The sequence below is a fragment of the Natator depressus genome, chromosome 10 (genome assembly GCF_965152275.1).
Source record: "Natator depressus isolate rNatDep1 chromosome 10, rNatDep2.hap1, whole genome shotgun sequence".
NCBI lineage: Eukaryota > Metazoa > Chordata > Testudines > Cheloniidae > Natator > Natator depressus.
In genome coordinates this window covers 42,818,662-42,839,156 of record NC_134243.1, presented here as the reverse complement: position 1 = coordinate 42,839,156, position 20,495 = coordinate 42,818,662, and the positions used below count along the sequence as shown (strand labels likewise).

General features: G+C 48.5%; 1 protein-coding gene across 2 annotated transcripts in view; it reads right to left on the bottom strand.

The window, feature by feature from the left end:
• Positions 1-13,589: 13,589 nt before the first annotated feature.
• Positions 13,590-20,495, bottom strand: part of PKM (pyruvate kinase M1/2) — a 42,993-nt gene continuing 36,087 nt past the window's right edge. The window contains exons 9-11 of one of the 2 annotated variants that reach the window (XM_074965913.1): positions 19,958-20,124; positions 15,792-15,973; positions 13,590-14,898 (exon numbers count right to left, since the gene is read on the bottom strand). In XM_074965913.1, coding sequence (XP_074822014.1) covers positions 14,792-14,898; positions 15,792-15,973; positions 19,958-20,124 — 456 coding nt within the window. In that variant the 3' untranslated portion in view covers positions 13,590-14,791. The remainder of the gene's footprint in view (positions 14,899-15,791; positions 15,974-19,957; positions 20,125-20,495) is intronic. The other variant, XM_074965912.1, reaches the window with a different exon arrangement.

Sequence of the window (20,495 nt, the reverse complement as noted above, 5' to 3'; positions counted from 1 at the left end):
AACCCTGAGCCCCCTCCCTCATTCTAGCTCCTGGCCAGACCCTGCACCCCAACCCCCAGCCTGCTCCTTCACCCCCAGCCCTGTTCTCAGCATATTCCCACCCTCATCTCAGTGCGGAGAGAGGAAGAGAGTGTGCTAGAACCAGGAAGAAGGTAGGTACCTACTCTATGTGGACAGGGCCGGGACTCCAGACCGGCAGTGGGCTGAGCGGGGCCGGCAGCCGGGATCCTGGCTGGCAGGAGCCGGTGGACGGAACCCCAGACGGGCAGCGGGTTGAGTGGCAGTAGGCTGAGCCGCTCAGCCCACTGCCAGTCTGGGGTCCCAGCCACTGGCCCCGCTCAGCCCGCTGCCGGTCTGGGCTTCTGGGGTCCCGGCCGCACTGCTCAGCCTGCTGATGGCCTAGGTGAATGGAACCCCAGGCCGGCAGTGGGCTGAGCGGGCCAGCAGCGTAAGATCAGCATTTTAATTTAATTTTAAATGACGCTTCTTAAACATTTTGAAAACCTTGTTTACCTTACATACGACAATAGTTTAGTTATATAATATATAGACTTACAGCGAGAGACCTTCTAAAAAACGGTAACATGCAGTACTGGCACGCAAAACCTTAAATTAAAGCGAATAAATGAAGACTCGGCCCACCACTTCTGGAAGGTTGCTGCCCCCTGCTCTAGACTGACCTCCTGTCTACCCCAGCCCAGAGAACGGCCCCACAATAATTCCCGGAGGAGACCTTTTAGAAAAACATCCAGTCTTGGTTGCAGAACTGTCAAAGGAGAACCCACCTCAGCCCTTGGTGATTTGTTCTGATGGTTAGTGACTCTCACGCAGGCCGAGTGGTTGTCACCAGAGCTCTGACTACGGGATCTTTACCATTGGCGACGGTGGAGGAGGCAGCAAAACCCCAGCCTGTTTGTCAGATCCCAGGCACAGTTTGCAACATTGGCCTTTGTGGCTTGAGAGCAGAACCCAGCTGATAACTACCTTTGGCAACCGCCTTGCACCCGTCTCTGCTGCCTTCCAGCCAAGGGTCTCAAAGAATGCTGTCAGCGTAAATGGATGCAGGAGTCTTACCCTCAGGCTGCACTCCCAAGAAATGCTACTCTCCTCATTTCATGGACAAGGAATAGAGGGGCAGAGAAGCCAAATGGCTCACCTATAGCCACACTGCAAGTCCCTGACATAGCCAGACCTTGAGCTCAGGTCTCCTGACTCCACCCTGCTGCACTGCCCACCAGACCAGAGGGGGGACAAACTACGGCCCGCGGGCCACATCCAGCCTGCAGGACCCTTCCCTCCGGCCCCCGAGCTCCTGCCAGGGAGCTGGGTCAGGATAGGCTTGTAGAGGAGCCAGCCCAACTCTCCGGCAGCAGCGTGGTGAGCGGGGCGGAGGCTAGCCCCTGGCCCCTCCCCTTCTGCTCCCCTCCCTCCCTCGCATTCACAGTTCCCCCAGCACCTGGGCAGCATGGCTGCCTCTCCGGCCAGGTGGCACGGCTATAGCACGGCCAGACCTGGTGCTCCAGGGTGGCGCGGCAGGGCCGGATTAACCTTTTCTGGGCCCGGCACCAAATATATTTGTGGGCCCCATGAAGGCAAAGGAGCATGTTATGGGGACGTCAGTCCCCAGAGCGAGGGGCCAGCCAGAGGCAATGGGGCATGGCATGACAGGGGCGGCCCCATTCCACCCAGCCCAGTGCGAGGGCACTATTTACAAACCAGCAGTTGCCAGACACACAGTGGCCCAGCTGGACCTGTGCTGCCAGCATGCGCCTTCCCCTCGGGGGTGGGCCCATGCCATGCAACACAGCCCCCTCCCACCCAACACCGGAACCCCTCCCCCCGATTCCCTGTGGCCAGAGCCCCCACGGACCTGCTATGCCCAGCACCCCCCAACATATCCACAGCACCCTGCACAACCCCACCCTTGCTCAGTGCCCCCCTGCCCACAGCCCCACCACAACTGCCCAGCACCCCCCACAGAACCCCCATTCCCTAGTGCCTCAACACACAGATCTTCCCTGCTGCCTCACAGCCCATCACCCCGCAGGGACCCACTCCCTACCCCCTGACTCCTGGCCACACTCACCAGCCCTGCTGGGAGGTGACTGTGTCTGCTGGGCTGCCGATCCCAGGGCCGGGAATCACTCTGGCCCCTTGGGAGTGGCACGATAAGGCCAGGCCAGGGCCTGCCCCAGCCAGGCTCTCTCAAGACGCACTTGCCTGGAGGGGCCCAGGCAAGCTCCCCACACTGTCACCCGCCCCGGCTGAGACTGGCCAGGCTTCTGCGCCAGTCCCAGACAGCTCAGCTCCGGGGAGACAGACGGTGCCCCACAGGTGATGGGAAGCAGAGAGGTGCACTGGGGTCTGGCCAGGGGGCAGAGAGGGCCAGGGAGGTGGGGCCAGGGAGTGGAGAGGAGCCCTTGGCCTGAGGAGCAAGTGATGGGCGGGGGGGGAGCCAAGGGGGCTGGCGGGGTCTCGGGGTGCAGTCCAAGCAGAGCAGGCCAGGGTCCTTTCTGAGCATGGGCCTGGCTCCATGGAGCCACTGGTGCCATTGTAAACCTGGCACTGCGGCACGGTCAGGGGGAGTTCCAGGGGGGAGACGGGGAGCAGGGGGGATCACAGAGGGGTGGTCCAGGGGCCTTGGCCCTGCTGCCGGGGACAGGGACAGAGCAAACCAGGGCCCCCCTCCACCTCCAGCATGCTTGGCCCCTGTCCCCAGCAGCTAAGCCCAGACAGGGAGCAAGCCCTGCCCGACTGCCAGGGAGAGCAGCCAAATGAGCAGGGGAAGCACACAGGAAAAGGACTGAGCCCCCCTTTCCCCCACCCCACAGGTAACGTGGGGCGGGGAGAACAGGGAGGGTTGGATAGGGGGCAGGGGGGCCCCAGGGGGATAGTCAGGGGGTGGGAAGCAGGGGAGATTGGATGGGGCTGGGGTCCTGGGGGTGGTCAGGGGGCAGAGAGCAGGAGTGTTTGGATAGGATGCAGGAGTCCCGGGGGGCAGTCAGGGGTGGGGAGCAGGGGGGGTTGGATGGGGGTGGGAGTTCCGGGGAGCTGAAATGGGGGTGGGGGCCAGGCCACGCCTCACTGTTTGGGGAGGCATAGCCTCCTGCAGATTTCCCTACCCAGCCCTCCATACAATTTCTGTACCCGATGTGGCCCTAGGGACAAAAGGTTTGCCCACCCCTGCACCAGACCATCTTTCCTTTGAGAGAGAGAGAGGGTGAACATATGGAATTACAAGGTGTCACCTTTACACCAGCTAACAAACAGCTGTGAAGAGCTGCCCCTATTTGCATCAAGAGCTCTGTGCCAGACACTCGGGATAGAGTTACAGGATCAGCGTCTCCTCCGTGAGAACCCCTGCGTGAGAACAAACAGCTCAGCTCACCTCGGCTTCTCTGCAGCAAGAGGAGACGATGGTCTCCTTACGGTGTTCCCTTTTGTGCAACGGCCACATTCTGCTCTCGGTTACCCCACTGTGAATCAGGAGTAACTCCAATGAAATCTGCGGGTCTCATTCTGAAGTGTCTGTACAGCTCCTAGCATGGTGCAGTCCTGGTCCATGACAATGGGTCAGAGGTACTACAGACATACAAATAATAATTCTCCTCTCCTTTACATTGATGTAAATCAGGAGTAACACCATTGGAGTCAATGGGGCAGATCCCCAGTTGCCAATTTAGGTCAGCTGGCCCAATGGTTCTAACCACATTCACTGAAGAGAAGCGTGCTGGGAGCTAATGCAATAAGCAGTGTCACTGTAATTGGGTTGTTCTGGTAGGAGGCAAAGGAGAAAGAAGACTCCCTTCTCTCAGAGAGGACAGAGTGACAAGAGGCATGCTGCCTCTTAATGAATCACTTCTATTGTGATTTCCCTTATACCGGTGTAAACCTGGAGTTGCTCCACTGACTGCACTGGGGTTACTCTGGATTTACGCTGGTGAAGCTGAGATCAGACCTGCTGACAAGCACTGTTGATCCCAAATGCAATGTAAGTGCTGTATTCCAGCACCTTCAAATGGTGAATAATTGTTTTCTCCCCTGCTGGGGACACCAAAAAGCCACGTGCATGCTGGCTGTGCAGTGACAAGTATACACAGAGCCAAGAGCGCCAGGCATGTTCCCAACGGCATTGGCTGTCAAACTATGGCACCAACAAGGAAGCAAAGGAATGGCGCCATGTTGAAGTCTGCCCCATTAGAAAGGCAGGAAAAGGATGAGGATTGGGCAGCACCCATCTGTCCTTGTATGCAATGACCCCTGTGTAGTCACAGTATGTTGCCCCCCAGAATCCCGGTGAACACGCTGGGCCAAATCCTTGGTTGGTGTGAATCACAGTCCATTGATTTCGGTGGAGCTGTGTCAGTTTACACCCACTGTGGATCTAGGCCCAGGAGAGCATCCAGAATGATGGTGAATGTTTTCAAGCTTGTGTCACAGCTGCCATCTTGGCCACCAGTCTGGGGACTGAACCAGGGATGTCCAGGGGTAAGAGCATGAGCTGTTGCAGCTTGAGGTAAAATCCCAACCCTGCCTCAATGAGGCTGCAACAGCCTCATATCCTCTACGGATCAGGCACAGCAAGGGACTAGTAACACTCCCCAGTGCATTGTACTTAGTCACCTACACTCATACAGGTTTGGCACTGATTCCCCCTGTGCCTTCCATCACCGTTATACCCTCTGTCGTCAACAGGTGTCAAATGTTCCACGATCAGCACAGGAGAGCAGCCTTTTACACCCACTTTACCCTGCTGTAAACAACTCCACAAGGTGCTAGAGTGGAAAATCAGGCCCACTAACATGCACTGAGGATTTTTGGTCATCACAAGAACATTTTGGTCTGGGTAAGAGGATTTCAGCTTAGAAGAGTAAATCCCCAGCTGCTTCCTGCCAAAGAGGTCACCACCGTGGACAGCGTTAGCTCGACTGACTTAGAATCATAGAATATCAGGGTTGGAAGGGACCTCAGGTGGTCATCTAGTCCAGCCCCCTGCTCAAAGCAGGACCAATCCCCAATTTTTGCCCCAGATCCCTAAATGGCCCCCTCAAGGATTGAACTCACAACCCTGGGTTTAGCAGGCCAATGCTCAAACCACTGAGCTATCCCTCCCCACAACTTCCCAGAATATGGCTTGGAGGGAGGCCAGAAGAACGAACAGAGCGTGCTAATTTCCACAAGCTGGAGGGAGCAGCGCGTATGGGCTCCCTTAGCACCACTGTGGTCACTGTTTGTGTCATCCAGTGGGAGTGGAGCGTGTGAGATGGGGGCTTGAGTGAGCGAGAACCTGTTTGAAAAAGCAAACTATAAAGAGCTCCAAATGCTGCTGCTACTGTATTCTCAGGGTGGGCTAACGGCTAGAGCTGGGGACTGGGAGCCAGGACTCTTGGATTCTAGCCTGTTAATGACAGGTTTCAGAGTAGCAGCCATGTTAGTCTGTATTCGCAAAAAGAAAAGGAGGACTTGTGGCACCTTAGAGACTAACCAATTTATTTGAGCATAAGCTTTCGTGAGCTACAGCTCACTTCATCGGATGCATTCAGTGGAAAATACAGTGGGGAGATTTATATAAACAGAGAACATGAAACAATGGGTGTTACCATACACACTGTAAGGAGAGTGATTACTTAAGATGAGCTAATACCAGCAGGAGAGTGGGGGGGGGGGAGAAAACCTTTTGTAGTGATAATCAAGCTGGGCCATTTCCAGCAGTTGACAAGAACGTCTGAGGAACAGTGGGGGTGGGGGGGGGGAAATAGTTTACTTTGTGTAATGACCCATCCACTCCCAGTCTCTATTCAAGCCTAAGTTAATTGTATCCAGTTTGCAAATTAATTCCAATTCAGCAGTCTCTCGTTGGAGTCTGATTTTGAAGTTTTTTTGTTGAAGAACTGTCACTTTTAGGTCTCTAATCAAGTGACCAGAGAGATTGAAGTTGGAGAACACTTCATGCAGCAATAAACCAATCAATCTCATTCATTCATTTCCTTTTAAAGGAAGGGGACAGTAAGTTAGAGCCCTAAGAACTAGGAGGGACAGGTCCTCACTGGACCTTGGGGAGACAGAAGGGAAAAGGTTATCCAGAGTAGCTCACCACAAAATCATGTCTTCAGGCTTCAGCAGCCCCAATGATCACCTAGTCCAGGGACGGGCAAACTTTTTGGCCTGAGGGCCGTATCGGGTTTCAGAAATTGTATGGAGGGCCAGTTATGAGAGGCTGTGCCTCCCCAAACAGCCAGGCGTGGCCCGGCCCCCACCCCCTATCCAACCCCCCTTGCTTCTCACCCCCTGATGTCCCGTTTCCCCCCCCCCCCCCCCGGGACTCCTGTCCCATCCAATCCCCCTGTTCCCTGACAGACCCCCCCCCAGGACTCCTGCCCTATCCACCCCCCTTGCTCTCTGTCCCCTGACTACCCCCTGCCCCAACTGCCTCCTGCTGACCCATCCAACCCCCTTTCTACTTCCTGACTGCTCCTGGAACCCCTGCCCCACATTCAACCTCCCTGTTCCCCGCCTTCTGACCACCCTGACCCTTATCCACACCCCTGACCACCCCCCGAACTCCTCTGCCCTCTATCCAACCCCACTCCCTGCTCCCGTACCGTGCTTCCTGGAGCACCAGTGGCTGGCGGCCGCACCGCCCGGCTGGAGCCAGCCATGCACCGCGCAGCACAGAGCACCGGGTCAGGCTGGGCTCTGCAGCTGCGCTGCCCCAGGAGCTCACCGCCCAGAGCATTGCACCTGCGGCGCAGTGAGCTGAGGCTGAGGGGGAGAGGGGACAGCAGGGGAGGGGCTGGGGGCAAGCCTCCCAGGCCAGGAGCTCAGGGGCATGGCAGAATGGTCCCACAGGCCATAGTTTGCCCACCTCTGACCTAGTCTGACCTCCTGTATAACAAAGGCTAAAGAACTACCTCTAGTGATTCCTGCATCCAGCTCATCACTTCCAGCTGAGCTAGAGCAGGTCTTTAAGATTAGATGGGTAGCTTTCTAAAACACTTCCAGTGACGGAGAATCCATCCTATCCCTAGGTTAGTTGTTCCAATGGTGAACTAGCCTCACCATTTTTGTAGTCTTTATTTCTAAGCTGAATTTGTCTAGCTTCAGCTTCCAACCACTGGATCTCATGCCTTTTTCTGCTAGTTTAAAGAGTCTGATAGTAGACTGACAGAAATGGCTTCTCCATGTAGGGACTTGTAAGCTGAAATCAAATCACCTGTTAACCTTGATCAGTGGTTCTCAAGCAGGGGTATGCATACCCCTGGGGATACACAGAGGTCTACCAGGAGTACATCAACTCATCTAGATATTTGCCTAGTTTTACAACAGGCTACATAAAAAGCACTAGCAAAGTCAGTTCAAACAAGAATTTCATATGAGTTGTTTATATTGCTCTATGTACTGAACACAAGTGCAAACACAGTGTGTTTCAATTGATTTATAATTATATGGTAAAAATGAGAAAGCAGTATTTCAGTAACAGTGTGCTGACACTTTTGTAGTTTTATGTCTGATTTTGTAAGCAAGTAGTTTTTAACTTAAGTGAAACTTGGGGGTACTGCAAGACAAATCAGGCTCCTGAAAGGTGTACAGTAGTCTGGAAAGGTTGAGAGCCACTGACAATCTAAATATTTTGAGTCCTCTTTAGTCTCTCACAGTAAGTCCTTCAGAGCTCGACTCATTCACTGTCTCCCCAGTACATCTGTCTAGATCTTTCTAACTAAGCCTTTTACTGATTGTTGCTTTGTGAAATACCTGACTAGCATGGCAATTGCAGTGAGAGTTTGTCTATAGAATTCCAAAATGGAGGTACTGTCTTCTCCTCCTCAGCATCCCAGCCATGGCCAAAGCCCAGGGCTTTTAGTGAGAAACCTGGCTCTTTTCGGAGATCTCTCTAAGCCCCAGTAGAGTCTGTCCGTGCTGCTAATGAATAGACTTAGCTGGCTAATGGGATGCAGAATGCGTGTGGTTCAGACCAGCACACAGAGTGAGGGTGTGTGGCTGAAGGGCTTTACCAGACATTCCAGCCCATCTGCACTGAGCTGGTCACAGCTTTAGTGAGAAGTACAAGCCACTGTGTACTTTGGGAAATCAGCCCACTAATCCTGCTAAAGGACTGAGTTCCAGAGGAACAAGAGAGAGATTGAGAGGCACACACAGAAGGCTATTTACACACGCTCTTTAATTAGCACCAATGCAACAACCTAGTGGAGGCGAGAGAACAGCTCGAGGGAAGGGACAAGGAGTCAGAGCTGCTTTATTTAAATGTGCGGCTCTGTCAAGTTGTATTCAAACTAGCACAGGCACCAATACTTCTGAGCTGTACCTGAAAAGAAAGTTATAGATAGCAGGGTTGTGACAATCCCCAGAACCAAATGGACTCAGGCCTGAACCTTGTTAAGTGTAATCAGCATTTGATTCTCCTAGCCCTCTCAGCATAATGGTCTAAATGCAGCATCACATTCAGCTAGTCAGACAAAACCTAGCCTCTCTTTTGTTCTGATGTATTGTTTGCACTGCAGTCCGTACTAACAGCCGCTTGCTGGTTCCTTTTCTTTGTTCCAGATAGAACAATTGCTCCCCATGCTGGGGGTTATTTGTAGAGGGTGCTCATGTACCCTGCTTTGTTGTCTCTAGTCCAGTCTAGGTGGATAGAGCTCTTTCAACCTCACACAGCCCTCTGGTCATTTGTGTCAAACTCCTAGGAAACCACACCCTAGTTAGTTGAAATCATTATCATCTGCTAAATGCCTGTCATCTGGGGATCTCAAAGAGCTGCTGGGCCTCACCCCTTGTGGGAAGTAGGTATTATTACCCCCACCTTATAGATGGGGAAAGCAAGGCACAAAGACAAATTTGTAACCCCATGAGGAAACAAACAAGAACAGCCTACTCCGCTCATCTCAATGGCTTTAAACGCACTTGCTGGAACTTTAAGGGAAGAGAACCTTTTGCCCGTGTGTTCGTCAGGCTTCTAATCCCAACATCTCACAGAAGCAAATAACTATGGGTATAAGCCCTGCCCACCTCTGCGTGTTTAGCAGCGATCCATCCCTTTGCTGCTTGCCTTCCCTCTGACACCTCCCCACCCCCTTGCTGCCTGCCTTCCCTCTGATACCCCCGCACCCCCAGCTGATTTTCTCCACTCTTCTTTGTAAGGAAAAAAGTTTAATTTTTTGAGTGAAAGTTGGATGGGCAGCTGCAATGCCCACTCCTTTTCTGCAGGGCTTGGGGTGCTCTAACTGTGTGAGCTCCCCCCACCAATCCCCCAAATAGCCATGTTCCAGAGGGACCAGATACTGGGAATAGGCAACAGGGGATGGATTTCTTGATGATTACCTGTTCTGTTCATTCCCTCTGGGGCACCTGGCACTGTCCACTGTCAGAAGGCAGGATACTGGCATAAATGGACCATTAGTCTGACCCATTATGGCCATTCTTATGGCCAATTCTCTACTTGAGTAGTTAAGCTCTGTCTCATTATTGTGCCTGCCAGCAGGTCTAGGACCTGTGTGCTGTAGACCCCTAAAGCCTATTACACACATTTTTTGTGCCTCTATAAATTCATTGGTTAGGGGTGTGATTTTTAGTGATAGTTATGATACATTTATAAAGGTGCTATCTAGCAGTACAGCTTATCACTGTTCAAGAATAAATGTATGAGTAGACAAGACCCAGGAAATTAATCTGAACCCTATTAAACTCATTTCATTTAGGTTAGCAAATAGCTATCAGATGGTCCTAACTTCCCGTCCCTGGGGAACTGGACTACAGATTTAGTCTCTTTTTAAATCTAAGGTTGAAGACTTTGCTTTTTGTAGATTAGATAAAAACCCCACATGTACTTAAAGGCTGACCATTACTGTAATGGCCATGGCACATGGACTGTATGAATTAATAAATTTGCATTACAAAAAGAGTACAGGAATAGCAATAAAAAGCAGAAGGATGCTAAATCTGGGACAAACAAGTCTGGCTCCAGTCTAACTTGATAACATCAGTGAAAGCTCACCACCTGCTGGGACAATTCAGAAGGGCATGCTCCCATTTTATTGTCTGATTTTTGGTTCTTCAAAATAAAACAATTAGAGACTTGACATTTCAGCTAGTTTGGGCCCCAGAATAGACACCCCCCTTTATGTTGTTAAAATGTTATCTAAAATTAGGACCATCCTAATCAATTCACCATGGGCACCTGAGGGCCTGTGAACTATAAATCCAGCGCTTCCACATTTTAACTCCCACGATTGAATCCATTGTTTTACAGCAGTCTCCCACTGTGCTCTCAAGATAAGCAGGGTCAAACCTATTCAGTGTTTGGATGGGAGACATTCAAGGAACAGGCAGGACCCTTCTAAGAGGTGACACTGTTCCCTGTCACTGCTGAACCACTGTCCTAGAATGGGGCCAGGGACATGAAATGTGAGAGGAGGGTCCCCACTATCAGTCACTCTGTTCCTAAAGTCCTGTTCACACTGCAGCAGTGATAAGCCCAAACATTGCCCGTGTAACTGTGTTGTGGATACTGCCTCACTGGTACATGCAGCACTCTGCATGTATATGTATACGCACATGCTGACAGAGTGCCTAGGAATGGGGGTGTGTGTGTGTGTGTGTGTCGGGGGGATGGGACTGTTCAGCCTTCGCACCTATTCACTCCTCAGCCCTGATGAGACTGTCAACATACTGGAGACATCTACTCCCTACCAACCAAGACCACCAACTCTTTCACACAGAAAAGGAGTACTTGTGGCACCTGAGAGACTAACCAATTTATTTGAGCATGAGCTTTCGTGAGCTACAGCTCATGCTCAAATAAATTGGTTAGTCTCTAAGGTGCCACAAGTACTCCTTTTCTTTTTGCGACTACAGACTAACACGGCTGTTACTCTGAAATCTTTCACATAGGTCATCTCATGCTAATGATCTCACTTGTCAGTACAGGTGGACTCAAAGTAGTGATCTGAGGTATTTTCAGTCATCCATCAGCAGTTTTCTGAACCCTCCAGTTGCTTTTGAGGACTCTTCTACCCCCTCCCCTTGAGCCGACCAGTGCAGATAAAGAAGCATTATTCTGCACGCATTGTTGTGCGTGTAGTTCAGTTTTCTGCGTGAACTGTAGAGAGTTTTTAACTGTGGGCCGAGGCACATAGTTCAAAGGAGGCAAAATATCTACAATGCAATTAAACAGCCCCGAAGCCCAAGTTAGCTGACCCAGGCCAGCCTCAGGTGTCTTAACTGCAAGGTAGACATACCCCAACTTCTCAGAGTTAGTGAGCTGGTCTCTAGTGATGATCCCTTCCCAAAGGAACATGGATATAGGTTACCCACTGGTCATTTTCTAACAGCAGAGAAGGATGTTCTGTAATACTGTTTCACTATAAAAAAATGCCTTGGCCAGTGCTGTTATAAGCTTCTTCAGAGGTGGTGAAGTGTGCTGTAGCACAGCAAGTTACTCTAGGCCCAAATTCCTGCTAAGCTGCGCACCTCTCCCCCTGGCCCTGTGCTGCTGCAGAAAGAGGGTAGGTGGGGGGGAAGTAGACCTCCCCCCCCAAATCCAGCCCTGAAACCCCTCCTGCACCATGGACCCCTCACCCCTGGCCCCCTCCAACCATCTGCCCCAGCCCTCACCCCCAGCCAGAGCCCTCACACTTAGCATAGCCAGAGAATGGAATGCAAAAGATGTAGGAATAGGCCTCAAGATAAGAGTTCCAGCTCAGTAAGGGAAAGAAGAGTCGAGACAAAACTTGCCAGACATGGGCTCCAGCTTGACTAGGCAAGATTCTAATGGATAGCCTCTGAGGCAGACAGCCTGTCTCCTAGTCATATACCAGGCAGTGGGTTTCAAAAAGGATGCCTTTCAGATACAAGAGGCTACAATGTCTTGCCGCAAGAGACTATTCACACCAAAACAGCTATGCCAGCTAGTGGTTTGTGAAACATCTCACTTAAGTAGTTTTGCACATCTACAGTTATCGCCTTAATCTGGAACCTTGCAACCCAAAGGCAGCTGGTTCACCCTTCCCTCTCCCTACACTTGGAAACCATTAAGGAGTGGAAGGGCAGCATTCTATTACCCTAGTCCAAGTGCGAGCTGGCACTAGCCATTTCAGGAGAGCTCTACCCTTTTTATGGTGGCCAGCTCAATTGATTCCATCTGCCATAGGCTGTAAGCGAGGTCCTTGATGTCTGATTAAGGCCCTGAACACCTATTCCTCCCCTTGCCTTATTTATCTGTAGATGCTTAAGCCCTCTACATCCACAAAAATTTGTTTGCTCTCCATATATATTGCTTGTATTAAGTCAGGTATGAAACATTTGCCCAGAGAAGAGTATTCAGAGTTCACAGCTTATTAAGAGCAGGGGTGAGGAGGAAAGGGGAATTTAAGTGAAACAGCTCCATGTTGTCCATTTCTAGGAATAAGCTAGTAGTGTAGATCAGTGGCTCTAAACCTTTCCAGATTACTCCTTTAGGAGTCTGATTTGTCTTGCATACCCCCACATTGCACCTCACTTAAACGACTTGCTTACAAAAACAGACAAAATACGTAAGTGTCACAGCACACTACTACTGAATAAGTGCTTACTTTCTCATTTTTACTATAAAATTATAAAAAATCAATTGGCATACAAATATTGTACTTCATTTCAGTGCATAGTATCTAGATCAATATAAGGTTATTGTCTATATGAAATTTTAGTTTTAACTGACTTCTCCAGTGCTTTTTATGTAGCCTGTTGTAAAACTAGGCTAATATCTAGACGAGTTGATGTACCCTTGGAAGACTTGTGTACCCCAGGTTGAGAACCACTGGTGTAGAGAATATTTAGCCATGTTTTCCCTGCAAGGCCTCTTTTTTTATGCTCCCCTCCTCCCTCAAACACATTTAGCCCTGGCAAATCAAGTGCAACTTGAGTAGCAGCAAGTTTGGGTTTTGTATCAAATGGTGCTTCTGAACAATGAAGCAGAAGTCTAGATTACTAGATATACCAATTACTACATTCTGATGTAAAAAGAAAAGGAGTACTAGCGGCACATTCTGATGTACTATTTTTAAAATTTGGCAGCCCTTGTTTTGTTAGGACAGAACAGCAGAAGCCCACAAAGCAAGACTCATTCCCATATCAAGACATGTGGTACTTGAAGACTCACACTAGAAAGTTTTAGAAACTTGAGTAAGTTACCACATGTGTAGCATCCAGCTGCACTGTGATACAAATTGGTGGGTAGATGACAGCTGCTTTGCTCTAGTTACCACACTGGATTGGGAAGTGATGTAGCTGGTAAGTGACGTAGCATAAAGTGATCTTTATGTCTGCACAAGGGACAGCTATGTCTGAAGTTACAATAGATTTGGCACATCTGAGGGCTCTACCATCTAGCTGCAATGCAACAACTACAGTATTGAGAATTCCTTCCACAACCAAGGATAAAATAGCTTTCAACTAATATGGAAAATAGGTTTTTCCTCTAGTTTTCAGACATTGTTCGTAAGCATTGATGTGTTTCAGCTGGTCAGCTTAGTCACCTTCTCTTCGCAAAGGACTCCACCTTGCCAACGGAAAAACCAAGCAAGAGCAGAAGTCTGATGGGTGCTTCAGCTTTTCTTTATTGATGTACATAGTTGTGCTCTACCACCCAATACACCTGTTACAGTAAATAATTTGTCCAGATTTACAACATAGGAGAATGCTCTCAGGAAACATGACTACTCAACTCAGATAGATATGCAACATTGCAGTAGGAGCACAAGGAGCTCAGCAGCACAGGAAATGGAAATGCAACACTCAACCCTTTAAGAGCAAAACCCTGGTTTTATCCTTGTTCTATTTCTCCCTGCTGCCCAGAAATGACAAACTAAGTGACTTAGAAGGAACCCAGGCCTGAACTGCATCTTAGACTTTGGTCTGTGCTGGAGGTTTCTATCACTGCTTTCCAGGTATACTGGAACCCTGAAGTCGTTCTCTCCATTTGCACTGGGAGGGGGATACACAGTAATCTGTGTTTCATGAAAGTTGACATTTTAGGACTTAAAGGGTTAAGCACATCTTACTCTTTCATCAACATCCATTGGTGTGTTAGATATTGGATGTATCTGTAGTGGAGTTTAAAATTATGGAGTGCAGAGAGCCACTGTAAATCCAGAGGGGGAGACAAGAAGACTAGTTTACATACTGCAAGTGTGGCTACATAGATCCATGACTTAATCTACCACAGCTCCTAAACTGGAGTGCATTGGTGACAGTACAAGTCTGCAGTGGGGGAGTAATTAGGAGGACATAGCAGAGAAGAGAGGCATTGAATTAAGCTGATGATTATCTGAACCTACAGGGTACAGAGCTGTACTCTGCCTGTTGCAGAGTGTTAACACTGGAACTCAGACGATCACCTTGTTATTGCCTCCTTCCCCTGCACTCCTGAGAAAGGTGCAGGGAAAGACACAGTATTCACCCTTAAGACAGTATCCAGTCTACAAAGAGGGGGATGAGCAGCACAAGTTCGGTCACCATGCAGGAATTTCCTACACCAACTCCCAACTACTTCAGGGCAGAATCACCTTAGGGAAAAAAGGTCATACACTTTTCAAAAACTAAAACATTTCAAGTATTCTTTTAGAGTGACAAAGGTCCTCCTTCCCCTGCTGCTGCATTTGATGGTGTTTAGCAACCTATATCCACTCTACACACGGATAACATTGCAAGCAATTGCCAGCCTAAGGCAAGGGGGTAGAGCAGAGGAGAAGAAAGTGGGGGAGAGGGAAGGTGATGCTGGGGAGAGTTTGAGAGATGGTGTTCATGGAACTGGCACCACACGCATGGTGTTGGTGTAGCCGGACCCAGGGCGCCATCCTGTAAGTACAATGACAAGATCGCCAGTCTTGAAGAAACCACGTGCTTTGCCTGGAAGAGAAAGATTTATGAATATCTGCAAACCAAGCTCATGCCAACTGTTCCATTAGATGCCATAATGTACAGTAGACTCAGTATCACTAGGTTTTAGCATGTCTTCCACAACAGGTCTGCATCCAGAGACAAGGAATACCATTTCTTTCTTGTAAGTCCAAATGTAATAGAGGGGGGTTACCAGAGCTACCACATGGATTTAGCAGCTCTCTTGGACCTCATTTAGCCATAGTAGCTGCTCTTTACATTCTAAGGGCTTCACCTAGTTCTTGTTCCTATACCCCCTTCATGCCACGAGAGGACATCATTACACCAGGCTAAAGGACTCAGCTGTCCTAGCAGTAAGAGCACTTCAACAAACATGGTTTGATCTACCACAAAAGAGAGAAGACACCTCACCTCTGTCCTACACCATTTGTTCCATCTTGAGACCTTAAACTCAGCTACAGGTGCCGCCACTAGATGAAATTCCAGTTCATACAGCCCATTGTGAACTTTGGTGTTGGGCCTTTGTCAGTTAATGCAAAGTGCACCGTAACAGTGGGAGGAGTACCCTTTACCTCAGCCCAAGGTTGGTTTTTGTTTTTTTTTAAAAACCAAGGTGGCCACTCACCAGACAGACCAATAAGCATTTGTCTGTACAGCTTTCCATTAGCGCTATTAAAAATCCAGGCCTGTTGTGAAGGGGGAGTGGTTTTCAGTATGAAGTTATCAGCACCAGATCTGGCTAAGGAGGTATGATTGTAGGAGGCCCATTTGTTGGTCACAAGCAGTATTTCTTCTAACAGCCTTAAGGCTCTGCCAGATGGCAAAAGATGCCCCAAGGGGTGGTTCTTCCACAAGCCATCAGTTACCTGACCAGAGTAAAGATAAAGCAACATAAAACTCACCAACATTCATGCCAAGGTTAACTCTGAGATCCACATCCTCAGCCCATGCATCATGGGTGGGTTCTTTGCACAACACAGGGAAGATGCCACGGTACAGATGGGCCTGGCGTGCTGTCTGTCCATTACGAGTCACAGCAATGATAGGAGCACGTGGGCGGAACCTGGACACCAGGTGAGCAGATCTAATAGGAGGGAGAACAAAATTGAAGGTAGAATTAACCTCCAAAAGCATCCCATATATGGCAGCCCAACAAGAGTTTGAGAAACTTCAAGTGTTCACAGCAAGCACAGTGTACAGAAGACAAGATCAGAGAAATGATCATGGCACTTCTTATAAGTAGGTGCTATCTTCACTTATGTGGAGACTGAGTGGCATGGAAACAGCTAATGGTAACCACTGCTTGGATATTTTGCACACATTGGCCAGGAAGACTACTTGCAATAAAAATCATGCAAGAGAATCAAGGTTTACATCCAGTTTAGTTTGAAGGCCAGGCTGGTCCTCTGTCCCCCGACCTACAATAGAGGACATGCTACACAGCATCCTTTCCTGGAAGGACTGCCTCAGGTCCACACGATCTGTCTTGCTTTAGGGCATAGCAAACCATCTGTTGGAACGGGGAGTCTCTTCCCCCTTCTCTCCAAACCTGGTGTCATCCCACTTCAGTTTTTCGAAACCAAAGAGTTTAGGAAACTTCACTCTACACTTAAGATGGATGTTTCCTGCATTGGGTGTTGTAGCTCTGCTGGCAGTAATGTCAAGGTGGGCAGATATTGTGTGGCTTTTATTTTGCTGCCCTTCTGTGTGTCATAGTCATGTGGTTTTGACTCTTTGGCACTTCAGGCAGCATGCATGAATCCTGTTCTCTTCAGAGCAAAACAGTGAAGGTTTGGCCTGAGTGCTCCTCTTTTCATGGGCAGGAGAATGGAAGACTTTAGTTCCTAATACCACCATTATGCTATTAAGGGAGGGGGGGGGGGAGGAAGGAGGAGAAAAAAAAAATCACTGCAAATAAACTGTGCAAGGGGATGTAAGTAGTGGTGACAGCTTGCCAGATAGGAGTGCGGAGTTTGCTTGCTGGTTTCAGTCTAGTTTTCATTTAAGCATATCTGATCACAGGGTTAGGTGGAGTCCCTTGCTCCCATGGCTGGCAAGGGCAATATTCAGTCCCTGGTGTGGGAGAAGGAATGCAATGTTGCAAAAAGCCACAACAAAGCCAAAAAAACCCCACACCATTTTGGGGAGTCACTGGCATTTCCAGAGCATCCACAGAGTTCAAATAATTTGCCTGAGAGAGTTGTTGCAGAATTGCAGTCACAAGAAATCAAATTCTTCTGAAGGATCTAGAATCCTTTCCCTTGAAAAAGGGAGGGGGGCAGGTAGAAGGAATGACTTCTGCTGCATCATACCCTGTGTGCAGTCACTGAAGTGTTAACAGGAGACTTGCTAGAGCAGGCTATTTTCAAGGCAGTCACTGGGAGCCACTATTAGAGGGAAACTGTAGGGAAAAACATAGGGAGCTCTAAGGTTCTTTGAATCAGTGTTTTGTTTTTTTATTAAACACACACAGCTCAGGTCAGATACATAGGGAGAAATCCCCTTTTCACCTGCTTAAAGATGAATGCAGATAACATAATAGGCCTATCCTGCTATGATCTACTGGTGAGGCCTCATCTGGAGTACTGTGTCCAGTTTTAGGCCCCACACTACAAGAAGGATGTGGATAAATTGGAGAGAGTCCAGCGAAGGGCAACAAAAATGATTAGGGGTCTAGAGCACATGACTTATGAGGAGAGGCTGAGGGAGCTGGGATTGTTTAGTCTGCAGAAGAGAAGAATGAGGGGGGATTTGATAGCTGCTTTCAACTACCTGAAAGGGGGTTCCAAAGAGGATGGCTCTAGACTGTTCTCAATGGTAGCAGATGACAGAACGAGGAGTAATGGTCTCAAGTTGCAATGGGGGAGGTTTAGATTGGATATTAGGAAAAACTTTTTCACTAAGAGGGTGGTGAAACACTGGAATGCGTTACCTAGGGAGGTGGTAGAATCTCCTTCCTTAGAGGTTTTTAAGGTCAGGCTTGACAAAGCCCTGGCTGGGATGATTTAACTGGGAATTGGTCCTGCTTCGAGCAGGGGGTTGGACTAGATGACCTTCTGGGGTCCCTTCCAACCCTGATATTCTATGATCTGTTGCCCAACTTGGTTTTTATGCAAGGATCTGGAAGCAAATATGGTAAAATGGAAATATTTATGTGGGACATCTAGTGAATATGGGATGGTAGGCACAAATGATGCCTATTCATAGTCTCAAAGTCTCTAGCAGCAGAAGCTAGAGCACTGGTACAGGTGCCACCCCTTCCTACTGGGAGGGAAGTTAAATTCTGGAAGGTGGTGCATGCTCAGGGATTAAACAGAATCTGTCAGGAACTGCAAAAGGCCACGATATTTATAGTTATATTTTACTACTCAAAAATGTAGCATAGAACAGAATTATACACTTGTGTTTCAACTAGATTCTTATGGTCCAGTTCTTGTGAATCAAACTTCAAAGATGCTTAATACTAAAGATTTCCAGTCAAAGTTTTTGTTGATTAAAAGACAGCAGTTCCAGTTTCATCAACCCAGCCACTCTGACAAACCCTTTCTACTGTCAGAAAAGCCTTCCAGAGGCTCAAGGAGATCCAGGTATTCAGAGGTTGTAACAGAATCCAGAGCTAAAAATATTCAAATATCAAAGTTCAGATCTCTTCAGAAAGGTCAGTGTAAGGCTGGCTGGAACCCTTTATACAGAAACATTGGAAGCACAAGCACAAGAACACAAGCTCTCATGCTTACAGCTATTATTCCCTGTTCTGCAGCAATAAAGCAAGCACCAGCTTGAAAATTTCTTTAAAGTGAAGAATTCACAACTGGCACAGTTCTTCATCCAGAATAGGTGCTGAGTATGTTTAAATGACATGTCAGTTGTACCACTACCTGCAGGGTCCAGATTCAGGGTGAAAATTCATAATGCCCATCTGGAGGGCTATCAGGTGGTTTTTTTTTGGGGGGGGGGGGGGGCACGGAAGAGGCACAAAACAAGCAAAAAAAAAATCAAACCAAACCAAAAACACCTACAACTTATCGTTAGCCAAAACTTGCTTTGAGAGGAGCAACTCAGTTCTCAGTTTGGAGAAACTAGAAGCTGATGAGCTGGTTTAAGGCCACTTACTGTGCTTTCCTGCATTTTCTAGCCACAGGCGACCATAATAGCATTAACATTTGTCATAATCCCAAAACACTCCAGGGTGTTGTTCCATGAACTAGTGCCTTGCACATTGTTGGCACTAAGCAGTGGAAGCTGGTGCAGGAAACAGGCATTGGGTGAACCTCGTATTAGAGGCATATTCCACAGATTTGTCTGTTGGATACTTTAGGCCTTGCTTTATTGTCTTCAATACACTGATCTTAGACTGTACACCCAAGCAGGATAGACATTAAGAAGTGTTAACCTACAAAAGGGAACAAACTTCTGTATTTTTAGCCTCTGTTTAAACAAGCCTCTCTTTAAGCCAGGCCCAGCAGTCCTGTGCTTGAAGTCTGCTGTATGGTCATAGGACTAGAAGACAGGAGGAGTCAATATTCTAATAATGGTTTAGCCAGTGATGCCATGTCAGGCAGGTCTTTACTTTTGCTGTTACTGTAGTCAACTCAGCTGGAAATGTAGGTTGAAAGGTACTGCCTTATTCAAAAAGCTAGATTCTGCATCCAGTGAACTTCTGACCTACTGTCAAAATCCAAGATTTCTCTGGTTAAAGTGACTAAACACAAACTTTCAAAAGTTGTTTCCTGTCAAAGTTTTCCAGCCAGCTTTACTGGCAACAAAGATGCAATTTTATCAGCAGAAAAAAAAATTCTACGGGCTTGGTGCTGATGCCAAGATGGTTGAGGAACGCTGAAGAACTGAATTAAGACTAAATATCTGCAGATTTCTGAAATGTTTGTCCATCTTCTTAGTGAAACTGGGTATTGCAGACTGATGACCTTAGCTTGGAAGTTGCCTGGTTTTCTAGCTGCTTCAGTGTCACCATTTCATTCATTCTTAAAAACACACTTTTGAAGGTGTCCTTTACCCCCACCCCGGTCATTGAAGTCCATTTGACTTGAGGGAACCTTTCACCTCCTACCTTCCAGACTTGGTGAGGACGATAATAGCCCCACTGCAGCACTTGAAGGAAGCTTCTACAGCGCCAACAGCGGCGGCTTCCGTAGGGTCACGGTTCAGAGGGGCCAGCCGACGTAGTTCCTCAAACAATTGCCTGTGAAAGATGGCGGCTTCGGCCTCACGAGCAATCTATAAGAGCAACACGCATTCGGGGAAGACGACATTCGTGTCAGTCAGCGCTCAGGTGACAGGGTAAGGTGAGGTGCCATGCCCAGCAGGATGCCAATAGCATAACCTTTATTTTGATATTCAGAAGATTTACCAATCAGTTTTATACTAGCAAGTCCAGATTAATGTATGGTACCATGCTGGTGGCGGTCATCTGTTTAGCCAAGCACACTGCTTGTGCAACCTCAAATTAGCAATCAGCGTATGCTATTTAGTAAACATTCACCCACCAGATAATTGATAAAGAGGTTTCTCTTCTGAATTCAAGTGAGACCTGCCAAATCACCCCACCCTGCCTGGCCAGCACACTCTTCACATCCATGCCCAACTGC